Here is a 14,914-nt window from a genome sequence, read left to right on the forward strand (position 1 = left end):
ATTGAATTGTGTAACTGCTATATGAATCACAATTGCTATAGCTTAAAATGTCATTCATGAAGACTGTATGGGAGATCCTTAAGACTTTGTACCATTAGTATGGTGGGAGCAAGAGTTCAAGGCGATGTGAAAATGAGCTTTAGCCACTGCAGCTGAGTCTGGGTCAAAGAAGTCACAAAGATCTATTATGTGGGAGTCATTATTATTATTTATTCAGCAACAAATATATGGTCGAAATGATGCCCCATGAATATTTACATTGTGGTGAACAAAATAAATGCCTTTAATATGTGCTGTGAAGTTTAATCAAATTGCCCTTGGGTGACATTTAAAAATGCTTGACAAACTAAATGAAAAGAGCTATGTACAGTGATATGAGTTTTCTGGGCAGATGGTGGTTTGATGCCCTTAGGGACTGTCTGGCTGAACAAATCCAGTTTATTGCTGGAGAACTCAGGAGAGAAAACAAAGATAAACCCCTTTTCTCCTCACATGATTTTCATATTTATAAATAGTAGGGTATTTTTTCCATTTTCTCCATTTAGTTGCAGGTAAAGTGTATGTTTCATGCTCAAGTATTAACCATGCCTTATGTTGTTTTTCAAGCAAATCACATGTGATAGCAACCAATCAAGAGCCCTTTCCTCTGCTTGCATCCGCTTTCCGGCTCCCACATCGACAAACATTAGATTATAATCACCTCCTCTCGCTGTTCTGTGGATGATTACTTTTCTCCAGCGCAGATCCAGAAGACAAACGATCTCCTAGAGCTGTTGAGACCAGGCCACATCAGGGGGTGTCTGGTTGGCCATAACCCAGAGTCCCAGACCTTCCATGGGGCACATGTGATTCACCGTGAGGAGGAGGCCATGCAATCTCACACCATCTCATCTGTGTAAGTGCAGGCAGGGAGGCAGAGGTCTAAACATGCCCGCGCTCACTGAGAATTACATGCCAGATAAGTGTGATGTTATTTTCCAAAAAACTGTTTTACTCTGCAGGGAAGCGAGGCCCTATTTCTGTTTTCATGTTTTCACTCAAAGCACATCTGTAAGGAAAAGCCAGTAGCTAGAAAATGGAAGAGTGTTTATTTATTTCAAAGTTTTCTTCCTCAAACTTTAATGCATCTTAGTGGTTGCATATTCACGTCTTTTGCAGTTGTAAATGCTAGACTGGTTTTGGTATGGTCCTAAATTTTAGTGTTAGGATGACCTTAATCTATATCAGAGCTATAATACCACATAATATTATCAAAGAAAACAACTGGCCATTTTGTGACAAAAATTACATTATCGTACATTAAAGTGCAATCCTTTAATCATCCAAGAGTATTATTACACAAAGGTTATCAGTATATTTTTTGAAACCTTTTTTGCTTTGTTTTATGTATCGCCTATTTTGTTTTCTTTGGACTCCCGTCTCATCTTTTTGGTGAGGGGTCTGCAACATCCATGAAGAGGTTATTGCTTTGCCTGAAATACTGCACAGTATGACCTTAAACATGGTACCTTTAATCCTTTTTATTGCTAAACACACTTGACTTTGAAATGTATGGATTGTATTGTGAGCAGGCTTGCCTCTCCACAGATCTGACCAGTACCTAGGCCAGATCCAGTATCACATGCTTTTCTCAATTATTCACGAACAGCAACATCTCCTTGGAGAGAGGCAGGTGACACACCCTCTACCAAAAAGATTACATGGATGTTCAGCACAATGATTTTCAGAAAACTACATTATCACAAAGGATATTACATCAAATCTAACAAAAATAACCCAGATCTTATTAGTTTTACAGTTATCAATAGGTGCCATAACTCCCCAGTGAGCATCGCCCTGCTCCTCTGCCCGTTGCCGTGGTGATGAGTCCTGGTTGTGATTTTGACGAGAAAGCGACAGGCGATTAATGAGCCAACTTAAACTTGAGCACTAAACAGAAGTCAGTCCTCAAAGCCTAATTAAATGAGTTGTTAAAGTGTAAGATAATGAAACAGCAGAACAAATTCATTTTTCCGTTAAGTTGCTACAATTTATGAAAGTAGAATCCTGTGTCCGCAAGACACTTTTATCTTTGTCTTATTTGCATTTTTCTGTCAAAAGAATTTACATGTCTCGGCATAATTAATGAACGGGCTGGTTATTTGCATATTCTTGCTCTGCCCACCAAAAGATAATGAAGAGATTGTATATGCAGCCAGGATGACCAAATGTGGAATATTTTAAGCATCCAGTAGGCAGAAAATAATTTAAAAAACAATATTCATTTATAATTGTGCATTATCTTTATTAAAACTGGAACAACAGCATTGAGTCTTTCAGGTGCTAATTAAGTTTGCTCTTTTTAGCACATCAGAGGCAGGTCACTACTAAATCATACCATTTAAAGCAAGTGCCATTTGGAATTACAGCGTGGCAAAGATGAAAAAGAATTATTCAACACCACTTGGCTTGCGGTCAATGATCCAATTGTGTCAACAGCTTCTTATCTATTCTAATGCATTACATACAGTTTACATTATGAGGAAAACATGACTATTTACTCATTAAAAAGTAAAGCTGTGATTTTGATCTATAAGTGTAATGTTGTAGCAGGTACAGAGCTGGTTGCTGAGGGAGAAGACAGAAAAATTACTCTGACACTTTGAAACTCACATTTGCATCGCATTTGGAATAATCACAGGCTTTGATATAGGCAGCTTCCCGAGTTCAGATTAACTCTACATGCAGAAGAATTTCCGTGCAGATGTTTGGTCTATATATTTAAGGGACATTTAAATATACTTACTATAGCCTATGAATGGGTAGATTTTTAGAAACAACAAACATAGATTAGTTAGATGAAGCAATGATTGTTTTTCATCTAAGGTTGTTGATTCATTTTCTAACATAATCTACATTGTATAAAAACAGTTCTGATACAGGATGGTATTAATTTATTATTATTCAATTAAAATTATAGCTCTAATCTAATCTCTATTTTACAATATCATATTATTTTATTGGCCCTATTAAGATTCAGATTAGTGTTGTAACGTGTTGTCACTTGTGCTTTTTTAGGTGTAGCCTCTCAGTAGGAGTTATCCCATCAAGGCTAGTGTCATTGAACAGTCTTTGTGCTGTGAAAACACCAAACCCTGCTGTTAGTAATGTGTGTGTGTGTCTAGTGTGTGTGTGTGTGTCTGTCTCTCTCTGTGTGTGTATGTGTGTCTGTCTGTCTCTCTCTGTGTGTGTGTGTGTGTCTGTCTGTGTGTGTGTGTGTGTGTCTGTGTCTCTCTGTGTGTGTGTGTGTGTGTGTGTGTGTGTGTGTGTGTGTGTGTGTGTGTGTGTGTGTGTGTGTGTGTGTGTGTGTCTGTGTGTATCGATGGCTCTGGCACAAAACGATGGAGAAAAAACAGACAGATGAACAAACAAGGGACAGATTAAGCAATGTTGGGCTGAGTGGAAACCTATGGCAAATATTAGAGCCTTTTCCAACAATTGCAAACAAAGAGGCTGTACCTAAAGCAGTTGCAAAAGAAAAACATAAATGGGTCAGTGCACTCACAGATATCAAGTCAACTGGATAAAAATTACATACGTACATACTTCAGTTTAGGGAAACTTTAGTTGGTTTATGATGGATTAAGGGCTGCATAGGACAGGTTCATGAGTTGAGACATTAACTGACCTCTATGCACCTGGCCTGGGATTATCTCCAGGCCTCATCTCTCAAATGAAGCATAGTGTCCCTGAATGCTTTAAATCAGACTGAATTCCTGGTGTTCAACACATCTTGTATAGGCCTTTGTTTGTTTAGAGGCATAAAATAAAAGACAGGTTATCCTTATTTGCACATACAGCAGCACATTGCAGTTCTTTTTTGTAGCCTAAAGATCTGTAAATTGTGATCTTGGTTTCCCATGTGATGAGAGCAGCAGCAGCCACGCCCCCTTCACTGGTCATACAGAGTAGTTACAGCAGATCTGGTTCACTTTTTGCTGCTCGCTGTGTCGTGTGTCCCTGCGCACTGGTGGCTCCCGCTGTGTTTTGGAGCTGAGCGCTCACACCTGTGGCGAGCAGGGATGGAGAGCGCAGCTTCCTCGCGCTAAACCCTTCCGCAGGACCCCGCTGGTAATGATCTAAAGGTGGGTCCATCCTTTCGGACTGTCTGGTGAGCGACATCTCCAAACAGGGCCATGCCAGCAGCTGAGACGCGCCCTGTGCCATGCTGAACACAGGAGCGACCCTGCTCGCTCTGAGCGCCGTGGTCGCACTCGTGCAGCCCTGCGGAGGATGGAGCGACGATGACCTTCTGCTCCCACCCATAAACTCCTCCAACAGGTTTCTGGCCAACTTAGAGGTGGACGTGCACTTCTCCAAGCGCTCTGTGGAGGAGAGTGACCCTTCAGCCGCGTCCCAGTGCAATGTGACCGTACATAGATTGCTCCCCACATCCCTGGTGGCGCGATGGGACAGCAGCTTCGGCTTTCAATGTGATGTCCTCGTCTACACCACCAATAACCACGGCAGGGCTTTCTTCTCTGCCACCATCAACCGGGGCATCTCCCCCGTGGTCATCGAGCACCTGGCGATCACGGGAGGGCAACAGGAGTTGCGACTGTGCGTGGGCTGCGGGATGTCCCGCTACAGACGGTTTGGACAGGGCAGGTCCAGAGGGCACACCGGAGATCAGATCACTTTCTGCTGCGTGGATTTCAGCTTGGATGAGCTCAAAGGGGACAAAAGTTGGAGGCTGAACAGAAAGCCCATCGAGTCAACTCTCGTGGCGTGTTTCATGACTCTGGTGATCATTGTGTGGAGCGTTGCTGCCCTCATCTGGCCAGTACCCATAATTGCGGGGTTTCTGCCCAATGGCATGGAGCAGAGGAGGCCCAGATAAGTCTATAGTCCTGCTGCTACACAGTTTAGTACTGTAGCAAAACTAGCCATCAATGGACATTTGTCTGGACTCTGGAGGATGGGCATCCCATATGAACGCGTAGGCTTGGCTGTAGGCCTATAGGCTAGGGATACTAGGATTGTGATGTAAGATTTGCACTGCCAGTTGTGGGACCAAAAAAGTGTATTTTGTATACCTTGTAGGCCTTCTTCCTATAGTCAGTGTAAACTGTGCACAATTAAACTCCAATGGTGTTTGTATAATTTTTAACCTTTCTAGAATATTTGCCTTATCTGGTGTGGAGGACTTTTTAAATGAAATGTGTGGTCACCAACAAACAATATCTCTTCTCTATAGTTAACAGTTTTTATCCGAATTAGCCTATGATACGTTGTATTATTGCAGAGAGTTTTGCTATTTATATTGTAGATTTATATCATAAGATTGGATATATTTGCTTATTTGTATTCCCGTTAAACTGCTTAAATAAAATAGATAAACTTTGGTTCATTTTGTCTGAGATGATTTTTGAAAAGAAAAATATAGACTGATAGCAAGAATATAAAAGCAAACGTTTTTTTTTTTTTTGCCATAGGCCTGTAATTAAAGTTTCAAATAAATAACATTTCAAGAGCAAAAATCAAGAGTTAAGACTACACTTAAATTCAAGATGAAAAGTTTAGTTTAGACATCAGATTCCAAGCAAACGAAAGCATTAGTCAGGCTAAATTACCAGTCTAAATCATCATTCAAGAACGTTATGAGTGCGTCTAATGGTTGCGTAAAAACAGGGTTTACCGCGCTCCACAGGCCTACCATCCTCGCCACACCTTTACCTGACTTTTTCGCAGGAAGTGGTTTACGTTTCTACGAGGAAGCGCGAATGGCGAATGGGGTGCTTTTTGTTTCAGTTTAAAATAAGCTGTGAAATATGAAAGCAGCTTCACGGTATTTATTTGTTAGTAAAACAGACGTAAGAAACTAGAAAGAGCATGTTCTGGGCCGCAGTCACAGTATGGACCCTCTTCGCAATCACGCGTTTCTCCTCCGCTTTTGCTGGTAAGTTAAGCTTAATATTTGACCTAGCAGCCTACTTTAGGTTATTTATCTTCGTACATGCGTCTCAAAGTGTTCAATCATTGGATAAAACAGCAATAGATTCATTTTCAGTAAGTAAAGCCAGATAACTGAGCCTGCATCGTATTATTTTGTTTCAAGCCGTAATTACAGTGAGTGGCAATTTGTTTACCCACAGAGCTCTGTCACTTTAAAGTAGGATCATCATTATAGTCACATGTCCAGCTACTTCAAGTAGTATCATTTGGCTTGTTAAGAGAATGATTTGCCTGCATAAAATGAGATTTAGACGACAGTGGGTGTAAAGCTATTGCTTGGCACGTCCAGAATGATATTTCACTGTAGGCTGTTTATTAAAGTAGACTATTAAAGAAGTGTGTATTCGGGATCTCAGGCAAGTATAGGCTAGTAATAGACAAGTCTGATTAGTCATAAAGTAAGCCTTTTGGATACAAGTATAACAGGGACAGCCAGCATCTCCTTCAAATAAATTAAAATAAACAACGCATTAACTTTATTCCTGGGTTTATCTTATGTTTTCTTATAGTTATGCCTGTCACTATAACAAAGTTCAATATATTGCTGAGATAAATATAGAATATTAACAATAATTTTTAATGTAATTTATGCCACTGACGCAAAAACCCAAAAGCAGATTTAAACCACAAAAAAATCTTCTAAATATACAGCATTGTTAAAAATTCAACCTTTTGCATCATAACTCTTATCATATAGTCAAAAAATTACCAAAAATGTCTCAGTAGTGCAAAGAAAATGTACACATGATAAATATTGACCCCGAAGATATAATACTTCATCAGTCATGTATTGAAAGATAAGCGGATATAGTTATAGTACTTCTTTACAATGAGTTACAGGCTTACTAGAGAAGCATTGTGGTTTTGTTTCTTTGATAACAAGATACACTAAAACATCTTCTTTTATTATCCAGATACACAGAAGGTGGACATTACGCTTGACAGTGGAACAAGCCTCACCTTCAGCAGCTCTCCCTCCACGGGCTCAGGGTGTGAAGTGTGCAAAGTGACTAAACCTTTAGGCATAAATACAAGAAACTGTTCATCATCCCTGACATTGGAAAATCCTGGATCTGTGTCTGTGGAGCTACTGTGCCGCAATCTTCAAGGAGCATTCAATGTTAAAATTTCAAGGACTATTGGTATATTGTCATTCTGAATTATCTCTCAAATCCTTTTCAGCAAATAGACATACCTCCTCTGAAATACACTCCTTCTATTTTCCATTATTAAGTGTAAAACAACAGCAATTTGAGAAGCATTTGTCTCATACACACATTTTTCATTGATTGTTTCATTGTGCTTTCTTCCCAGAGTGCAACTCCCAATCTTGCAACGGGAATATCAACACTAACTTCAACTTTGATGCTTTGTTAAATTTAAAACGCCTCTTTGTCTGGACTGTAAAGGCTGCTGGTCCAAATGCAGCTAGAATAGACTTTGGAACAACTGGTTTGAGACAAATTCAACCCTCCCAAAGCTGTCCTGACCTTCATATCTACACATATGAGGTTTCTGAAGACTCAGGAAATGTGCTGGTCGGCAGGTACTGCAGAACAGGTCCTATCACAAAGGCCCAGGCCCGTGGAGTTAATAGGTTTTCACTTGAGCTTCCAGCTGGGCGGAATCTGCACTACATCAACTATGAAGTCTCAGTTGGTGAAGAAATCAAGTGTAAGTCCATTTCAGACTTGTAAAAATTTCATGGTATTGTATTATCACAGTATTAACCTTAGTGAAGAGGCTGACTATTATCTATGAATGACTCTCACCAATGCCATGTTGAGCCTTGTTTTTTGATCTATATTTTAAAGTGTATTATATAACATTTCTGTTAAAGGGTATTTGTTTAGTTCCATGGAGATGCATTTTCTTTGCCTGGAATGCCTCACAGTGTGGCATTTAACTTATCTTACATTTATTCATTTACATGTTTTCCCTTAAAGACATTCTTACTGTGAGCTGGCTCACCCTACACATCGGCCTGGAGGTGCCACCTGTCCCAGACAAAGCAATAATATCTCCATGGGAACAAGCATGTGGGACACCCTCCACTAGAAAAGTTGCATGTGCCCTTATAAATGTGTCCATCGCATCACAGATTTTTCTTTTTTTTTGTATTTTTATTCCCATTTTAGCCCTTGCCAAGGTATCAGTACTTCTACAAGGCCATTCCTCCTTGGAGCTACTTACTCCCAACTATCCTGGTAGTTTTCCTGATGACAAGGTTATGGAGTGGTACTTTGAGGTTCCAGCCAAACACCGGGCTTCCATACAGCTGTTCAACCTCACACAGCCTCGGTGTGTGGAGAAGGACCCAGCCCTGGAGTACCATAACAGGCTGCGGCTAGGCCTAGTGGCAGGTCTGACAGAGACCCAGCCCGTGCAGAGGGAAGGGGGCTTCACCATGACCCTTAGGAACTGTAAGATGGATAGGGCTCGAGCTGATTACCCTGGCCTGTCCACCAGCTTCAAAGTGTCTGCTTCAAAGATAGCTACAAATGGTTTGTACAGAATTTCTGGTTGATTTGAGTTTGGGGAAGTTATGGAATTATTACTCAAGAATTATTACTTATTACTATTCATTGTAGAATAGAGGTTAAAGGTTACTTGAGTGGGAAGCTTGCACAAAATAATACCACAAACCTTTTAAGCCCTGTTTAATCAAATACAATCAAGTCAGTTTGAAATTTGAATGGGTGCCATGAGTGTAGGATGGGGAACCTTTAACCATGTTATTACAGGAAAAGGAATTACAGTGAGTTTAATATAATTTTGATTATGTTGCAGTAGTGTGTGCTCACATACTCCTGAAATTCTGAAACTTTTTATGTCCCCAGGTAGTAGAGAACTCTGAGGTTGCATCATTATTGAGTCACACGATATGATCATTCACATGTCTTACTCCACTCATCCTCAGTCCTGCTTTTAAAGGAAATCAACATGTTTTGTCTTGCAGTGCTCTGTGAGGTGAATTTAAGTAGATTTTCAGACCTCTCTCTTCACATTAAGAAGCTGAAACCTCTCTCTGACTGTATCATGAGACACCAGTCAGTACCCAGAGAACAGCTCACTCTGAACCCAGGCACTACAACAGAGCTCAGGTTTGAAGACTGTCATCCTGAAGACATACAAGTCACGGCCACAAAAAAACTCGGTGAGATCTGTTCATTTCTGTCCTACAATAATTGACCTTTGACCCTTGAAGAGTTCTGAAGTTTCTCACTGATTGTCAATATAAGCCTATTAGGCCACTCACCATTTAAAGGTCCTATATTATGCTATTTTCTGATCTATGTTATAATGTTGTTTCCTCATTAAAATCATATCTGGAGTTGTTTGACACACAAATCCTGCATATTTAGGCTGAGTTCTTTTCTCAAACAGAAAACACTCTGTTCCACCTTGTGAAGTCATAAGGTAATACAGGAAGTGCTACTAGTACACTGTGTTTTCCAACTCCATACACCTTCACTAGAATCAAATGGACTGTTTCAGCCCTGGAATTGCCCATCTCTACCAAACAAAATGTAAAAGATAGCTGTTAACATGAAAACTACCACTTCATGACAACACAACGTGAAAAAGAGCATTTTGAGCTTTGAAGATGTAGACAGACTTAATGAATGAACTAAACAAAACACAACTCCGGATATGTTTTTGTGGTGTTGACAACATTGTAGCATGTCTTAAGCTCCCAAGAATACATGTTTTCTAATAGAACCTTTAATATGTCAAATTTTGCCCCTAAAATGCTTTCATTTAATATTGTATGTAGTTGCATTGAAATGTTTTATTATCCTATTACCTCTTACCACTTTTACCCTTTTTAGGCTGTTCTCGGGGCAGAAGCTGCAACAGGTTGCCCCTCTCGGTGCCTCCATTGCCTCAGTGCCTGCCTCCCCTGAGTAGCCTGACGTGGACCTCCACGATTCCTCAGGATGGGACACTGGAGCTGGGCTGTAGCTCGGGCACACTCAGTCGGGTGCTGCCAGGACAGCCCTGTAACGACAGTATCATGATCACAATGGCAGAAGATGATGGTTCAAGTATTGGGACTTTCTGTCGCGGTGGTGCCATGACTAAACTCCAAATCCACACCAATGTGACCATCACTGTCACTGGCACAAATGGAAGTGATCTTGTTCCGTCTCACATACTGACAGCACGTATAAAGGATGAAATTTCAGGTAAAAAGCAAGAAAAAACAAAAACATGAAAACATTGATATCTCAATCAAATCAGTGCACATTTTTACCATTATAATTATCTCCAATTTCCCAATAGAAAGTTTCATATTCAGAGTGTCTCCAGTGAAGGATACCCCGCTTTTCTTGGCCACACCTGGTTGGCCAAAAGGAATGAAGTCTTACTCAACGGCGTCTTGGATCGTCACTGTCCCACCAAAGATGGAGGCACATCTCATGTTCACTAAACTGAGCCAGCCCAAATGCAGCGCCCATCACACTGGCATAAAAATCCGAAGACTGGGGCACATAGAGGATGACTACAGCCGCAGGGAGGACGAAAAGCCCCTGCATGAAATCACAGTGTCTGGGAGCTTCTTCCTCAACATGTCCAACTGCATGCCCGAGAAGGGGGACTTCAGTGTCTTCACCAAAGTCACACTGCACAGGAGTAAGACCACTGGCAAAATTCAGTTTTTGCTTTATGATCAACAACACCTCCATAGATACAGGATCCTGCACCTTTAGACTGACAAGTCCCTTGTGATTCCTAGGAGCAATCTAAAATAGTCTGCATCATTGCAACTTTGTTACACTTATTGTTTAAGCTATAATAATGTTCAACAACAAACGTTAAGTTACTTTTAACATATTTTTAAAAACTATTTGATGAAATATCACCAGTGGTGGAAGAAGTACTCAATTTTGTTTCTTAAGTAAAGGTACAGATACTAAAGCAAATAATACTCAAGTAAAAGTAAAAGTATCACCTGAAAAAATCTATTATTTTGCAGATTTTGAAATCTATAAAGGCTTCAAATGCATTGATTTTGATAACGATTTGTGCTGAATTTTGTTCAGCCAGAAACAGTTTAATTGATTTTTCCCTAGCTTCCTTAATTTTTGTTTACTCAAAAGAACATGAGGAAAATAAACACCTCAGCCTTTTCAGCAGGTCTAAAACAATGATTAAAAAGTAGAAAAAGCAGGTACCTGTCCCAAAATCTAGTGAAGTAAAAGTAAAAAGTATCCACTTTAAAAAAATAAATAAAAAATCGTATATAAGGACAATATTTTACTTCTTTAACTTTGTTACATTCCACCACTGAAAGTCATACTAATTACTATTAATTAATATTTACTAATCTTTACTTGTTTGTTTTCAGTGTATTTTACTATTTATTTTTTGCTCTTAATAGTAATAATGTTGTAGAGAGTTGACTAAACATATTTCATTATTTTCAGGCCAGATGCTGATTATCATAGCAAGTGTAGTGGCCGCCTTGTTGGTCCTTCTCATTGTGATCCTTGTTGTGGTGTGTTTAGTGATTAGGTAAGTTACTCCCTTCGGCTGATGTAAATTTGTAAAATGTAGTTTAATGTTTAATTAATACTTTTTATTTTGCCACGGTGAACAGAAAAAAGAAGAAGACTTTCAACCACCAGACTTCCATCTATAATCCAAATGGCACAAGTTTCCTGCCAGGACAAAATGGTTTTCCCACATCACAAGTGGACGATGATGCGCATGTGTATGATTACATTGAAGACACTCTTGTCTACTCTCATCTGCTGAGGAACAGGGAACAGATAGGTACATATGGAGAGGCTGTTCCTGGCCACAAAGACACACAGAAGCCGCTAGTGGCCAGAGAATGTGACATGGAGGTAGGCACTTACCAGGATTTTCTTCATGGGCAAAGACCAGAGCTGCCCAAAAGGCCCCCAAGCCACATGCAGCCAATGGTGGACAATGAGTTGTATGAGAGTAGAGAAGGGGAAGAGGAGTCGTCTGCTCTAAGACCGAAGCTAGAGCAAGATGAGGGAGAATAAGATGGAGAGCCAAGGCTGTGAAATTATTTCTGTTTACATCAATTAAGTTTTTACCAGGACACAAAAAAACAAAATTGTTGCTGTTACAAAGATGAGGGGACATTATTTTTTCAATACATCTCAAATAAGCCATTGCACCACTCCTGGACTGCTGGATATTCATATTGTATATGATAATAGTGTAGTAATGTGTGGCTGTTGCAGAAGTAAAGTTTTAGCATTTCTATCTTTTCTCATAAAGAGTTTGTTGATACAGATGCCTATTCATTAAGGATTTTATTTAATGTGTTAGAGCATCTGATAAGGTTTTTTTTTTCTTTTTTAAATCGAAATGACTATTTATCCATTAGTAATTTGAGTAGCAGAAGTAGCAGTAGCAGTGTCAGTGTGAGGAGAGACACATCACTTACATAAAATACAATAAAAGGGCACATTCATCAACACATAAAGTCATAATAAATAGTGTTTATTTTATAGAATTTAAGTTTAATTAGGAGAACATAAAGTGACTAAAAACCCAATGTGAGTCATTTAATGATGATTTGATTATGGTGATGACGACGATGATATCCCAACATGTATTTGTTTTTGACCAAAGAGTGGGATTAAAATGTTTTCGTGTTTGTAAATTACATTTTATTGTTAATTTGCGTTTTGCCTGAATTTTGTAGAGTAATACTAAGGCTTATTTTGCTTTTGACAGTGAATCAGTGACAGTATGAATCCCAATGTAAATAATATAGGCCCAAATATTAATTCAGCCAGAACCAGCCCAAGTGCAGCGACAATCACACCTTCAGAGGAGGAAGAGATGCAAAGAGGACGAGCAAACTGAAAGTGAAATTGCTGTGTGTGGGAGCGTCCAAAAGTAAGTAATTTTCGGAATCAATGTGTTCTGTGATGTTTCCGTCTGTTTACCTTTGTGTTCAAATTAAATATCCAAATCTCTTCTCTAAGGAACACTTACAAAGCTTTAACAGTTTTATTATCATTGCATACTTTTACTAGCTTTTAAAATTGTTAGCCTACTTAGTTTCACCAGTGTTCTTATGTATTATAAAAACAAAAACATAAAAAATGACCACTTGCTTTCCTCATGGTTGAAGCCATAACATGTAGCATTATAACTATAAATATTATGTAAAAATAATGGATCATTTGTAACAAGTTTTAATTGTATAAAGAATCTCTGATAAAATATAAATTTCTCTATAAACTGTCCTGCAATCCTACGGTCATCCAGGAGTGTTACATAGAAACAAGGATAAAGTAGACTACTTAACTACTTTCCAGGTTTTAGATTGAAGATGGGGAACTTTTGTAGAGCATTCAGACTCTATCAGTGCTATTATCCAGCTCATCCATGAAAATAAGGAGTGTGTATTCGAGCCCTAAGTCAAATGCTTTTTGAACATTTATTGGTTCATCCCATGGACTGTATTCATCCCAGGGACAAAACCATCACAGAGCCAGTCATACAAAAAGCGACCTGCTCCAATTGTGATGAAGGCTGCAATCTTTTATATATTTTGGGGAAACATAACACTGTCTTCACAAGGTAAAATAGTGACATAGTTGACCAGAAACTCTCATGACAGAGGAAACAGGTGTGGTTTCAGTTTTAAAATAGTTCAGACCAGTGAAAGCTTTTTGGATAGCTGGCTGTGACATCTAAATTGACATGAAATTTTATTTTTTTCAGATGTGAAAAAAATCATTGAGGAAGGGGACACCAAAGGGCATCTATTGTGAAATTGACTGTTACGCACGTTCTGCTACACCACAGACTCACAGAAGCCCCCAGTGGTCATAAAGAGCAGCACAGGTGACAGAGAGGTAATTATTGATGTTCTGTTTCCCTATTAATCCTTATATTTAAAAGCTGATAAATAAGTTACTAAATTCTGATCTCTTGTATGTTTTCTGGTGGCAGTCCATCACCTGGTTATCTAATGAAACATATTTATTTGCCTGGAATCTTCTACAGTACAGAAGTACAGCAGTTCTCTCTGTGAACCTAAATTACAGACCTCCGAAAATTGTTTACTCCCAAACTGGTGACTTAACCGGTTTAAAATAGGCAAACAGATTTCAATTTGGTTTTAAATCTCGCCACAGTGCAGAAACAGCACTTTTGAGTTGTGGTGTGTGTGTAAATGAACTTAACATATTAGAATGTTCTTCATCACGAAAAAACTGAGCTGCCCAAAAGATGCCCAAGCCACATGCAGCCGATGGTGCATGTGTATTGTATAAACTCCTTTGGTTCCAGCATCAGAGCGGAGAGACCCAGAGCTAAGGTAAATCAAAGCAAGTTTATTTGCATAGCACAATTCATACACAAAGTAATTCAAAGTGGTTTAAATATAAGAAATACATTTGAATCACAATATAAGCAAATCAAAACATAAATAATCATCATAAAATTAAAAAAGAGAGAAAAATAAAAAGAGACAAAGACTAAGACAGCTAACACCATTAGAGCGTAGATAGTACTTTTAAAAAAAAAAATCCAAATCAAAGTTACACAAAAATAGGTTTATTTACATTTTATATTTCATTTATGTACTTCCATATATAAAATTATCAATAAATGCATAAGGTTACATGCACTTATAACTTCTTTAATTCTACATCTGAATCATTCCATTTTCTTGGTATAACATATTTGTAAAAGACAAAATTGAATTTCTGGTCAATATAAACCTCAGACAATATTGAACTCACAAACAGAAGCCTTCTCGTCTTTGCAGTTTTCATCAAACCACTTTCCTTTGGCCCTCGTGGACATCACGGCACAATTTTGGCGGGTGGCACCATCTGGCTGATGGGTGATCTCTGTCTCCCAGTTTGCATACCTCAGGACCGCCCCAGTGTTTTCGGACCACACCCCCTCCATT

At 39.0% G+C, this 14,914-nt stretch overlaps 2 protein-coding genes across 2 annotated transcripts; both read left to right on the forward strand.

The window, feature by feature from the left end:
• Nucleotides 1–3,911: 3,911 nt before the first annotated feature.
• LOC110171857 (transmembrane protein 158) lies at nt 3,912–5,346 on the forward strand. The gene has a single exon (XM_020937654.2). It carries the CDS (start codon nt 4,205–4,207, stop codon nt 4,877–4,879), a length of 675 nt encoding a protein of 224 aa, XP_020793313.1. The 5' UTR covers nt 3,912–4,204; the 3' UTR covers nt 4,880–5,346.
• Nucleotides 5,347–5,712: 366 nt separating this feature from the next.
• cdcp1a (CUB domain containing protein 1a) lies at nt 5,713–12,240 on the forward strand. The gene is made up of 9 exons (XM_020937395.2): nt 5,713–5,938; nt 6,909–7,136; nt 7,309–7,668; nt 8,133–8,498; nt 8,954–9,151; nt 9,828–10,184; nt 10,282–10,632; nt 11,427–11,514; nt 11,600–12,240. Exons 1-9 carry the CDS (start codon nt 5,872–5,874, stop codon nt 12,012–12,014), a joined length of 2,430 nt encoding a protein of 809 aa, XP_020793054.2. The 5' UTR covers nt 5,713–5,871; the 3' UTR covers nt 12,015–12,240.
• Nucleotides 12,241–14,914: the final 2,674 nt, after the last annotated feature.

Source organism: Boleophthalmus pectinirostris, unplaced genomic scaffold, assembly GCF_026225935.1.
Source record: "Boleophthalmus pectinirostris isolate CB_2022bp ecotype Guang Dong unplaced genomic scaffold, ASM2622593v1 HiC_scaffold_6, whole genome shotgun sequence".
Lineage (NCBI taxonomy): Eukaryota > Metazoa > Chordata > Actinopteri > Gobiiformes > Gobiidae > Boleophthalmus > Boleophthalmus pectinirostris.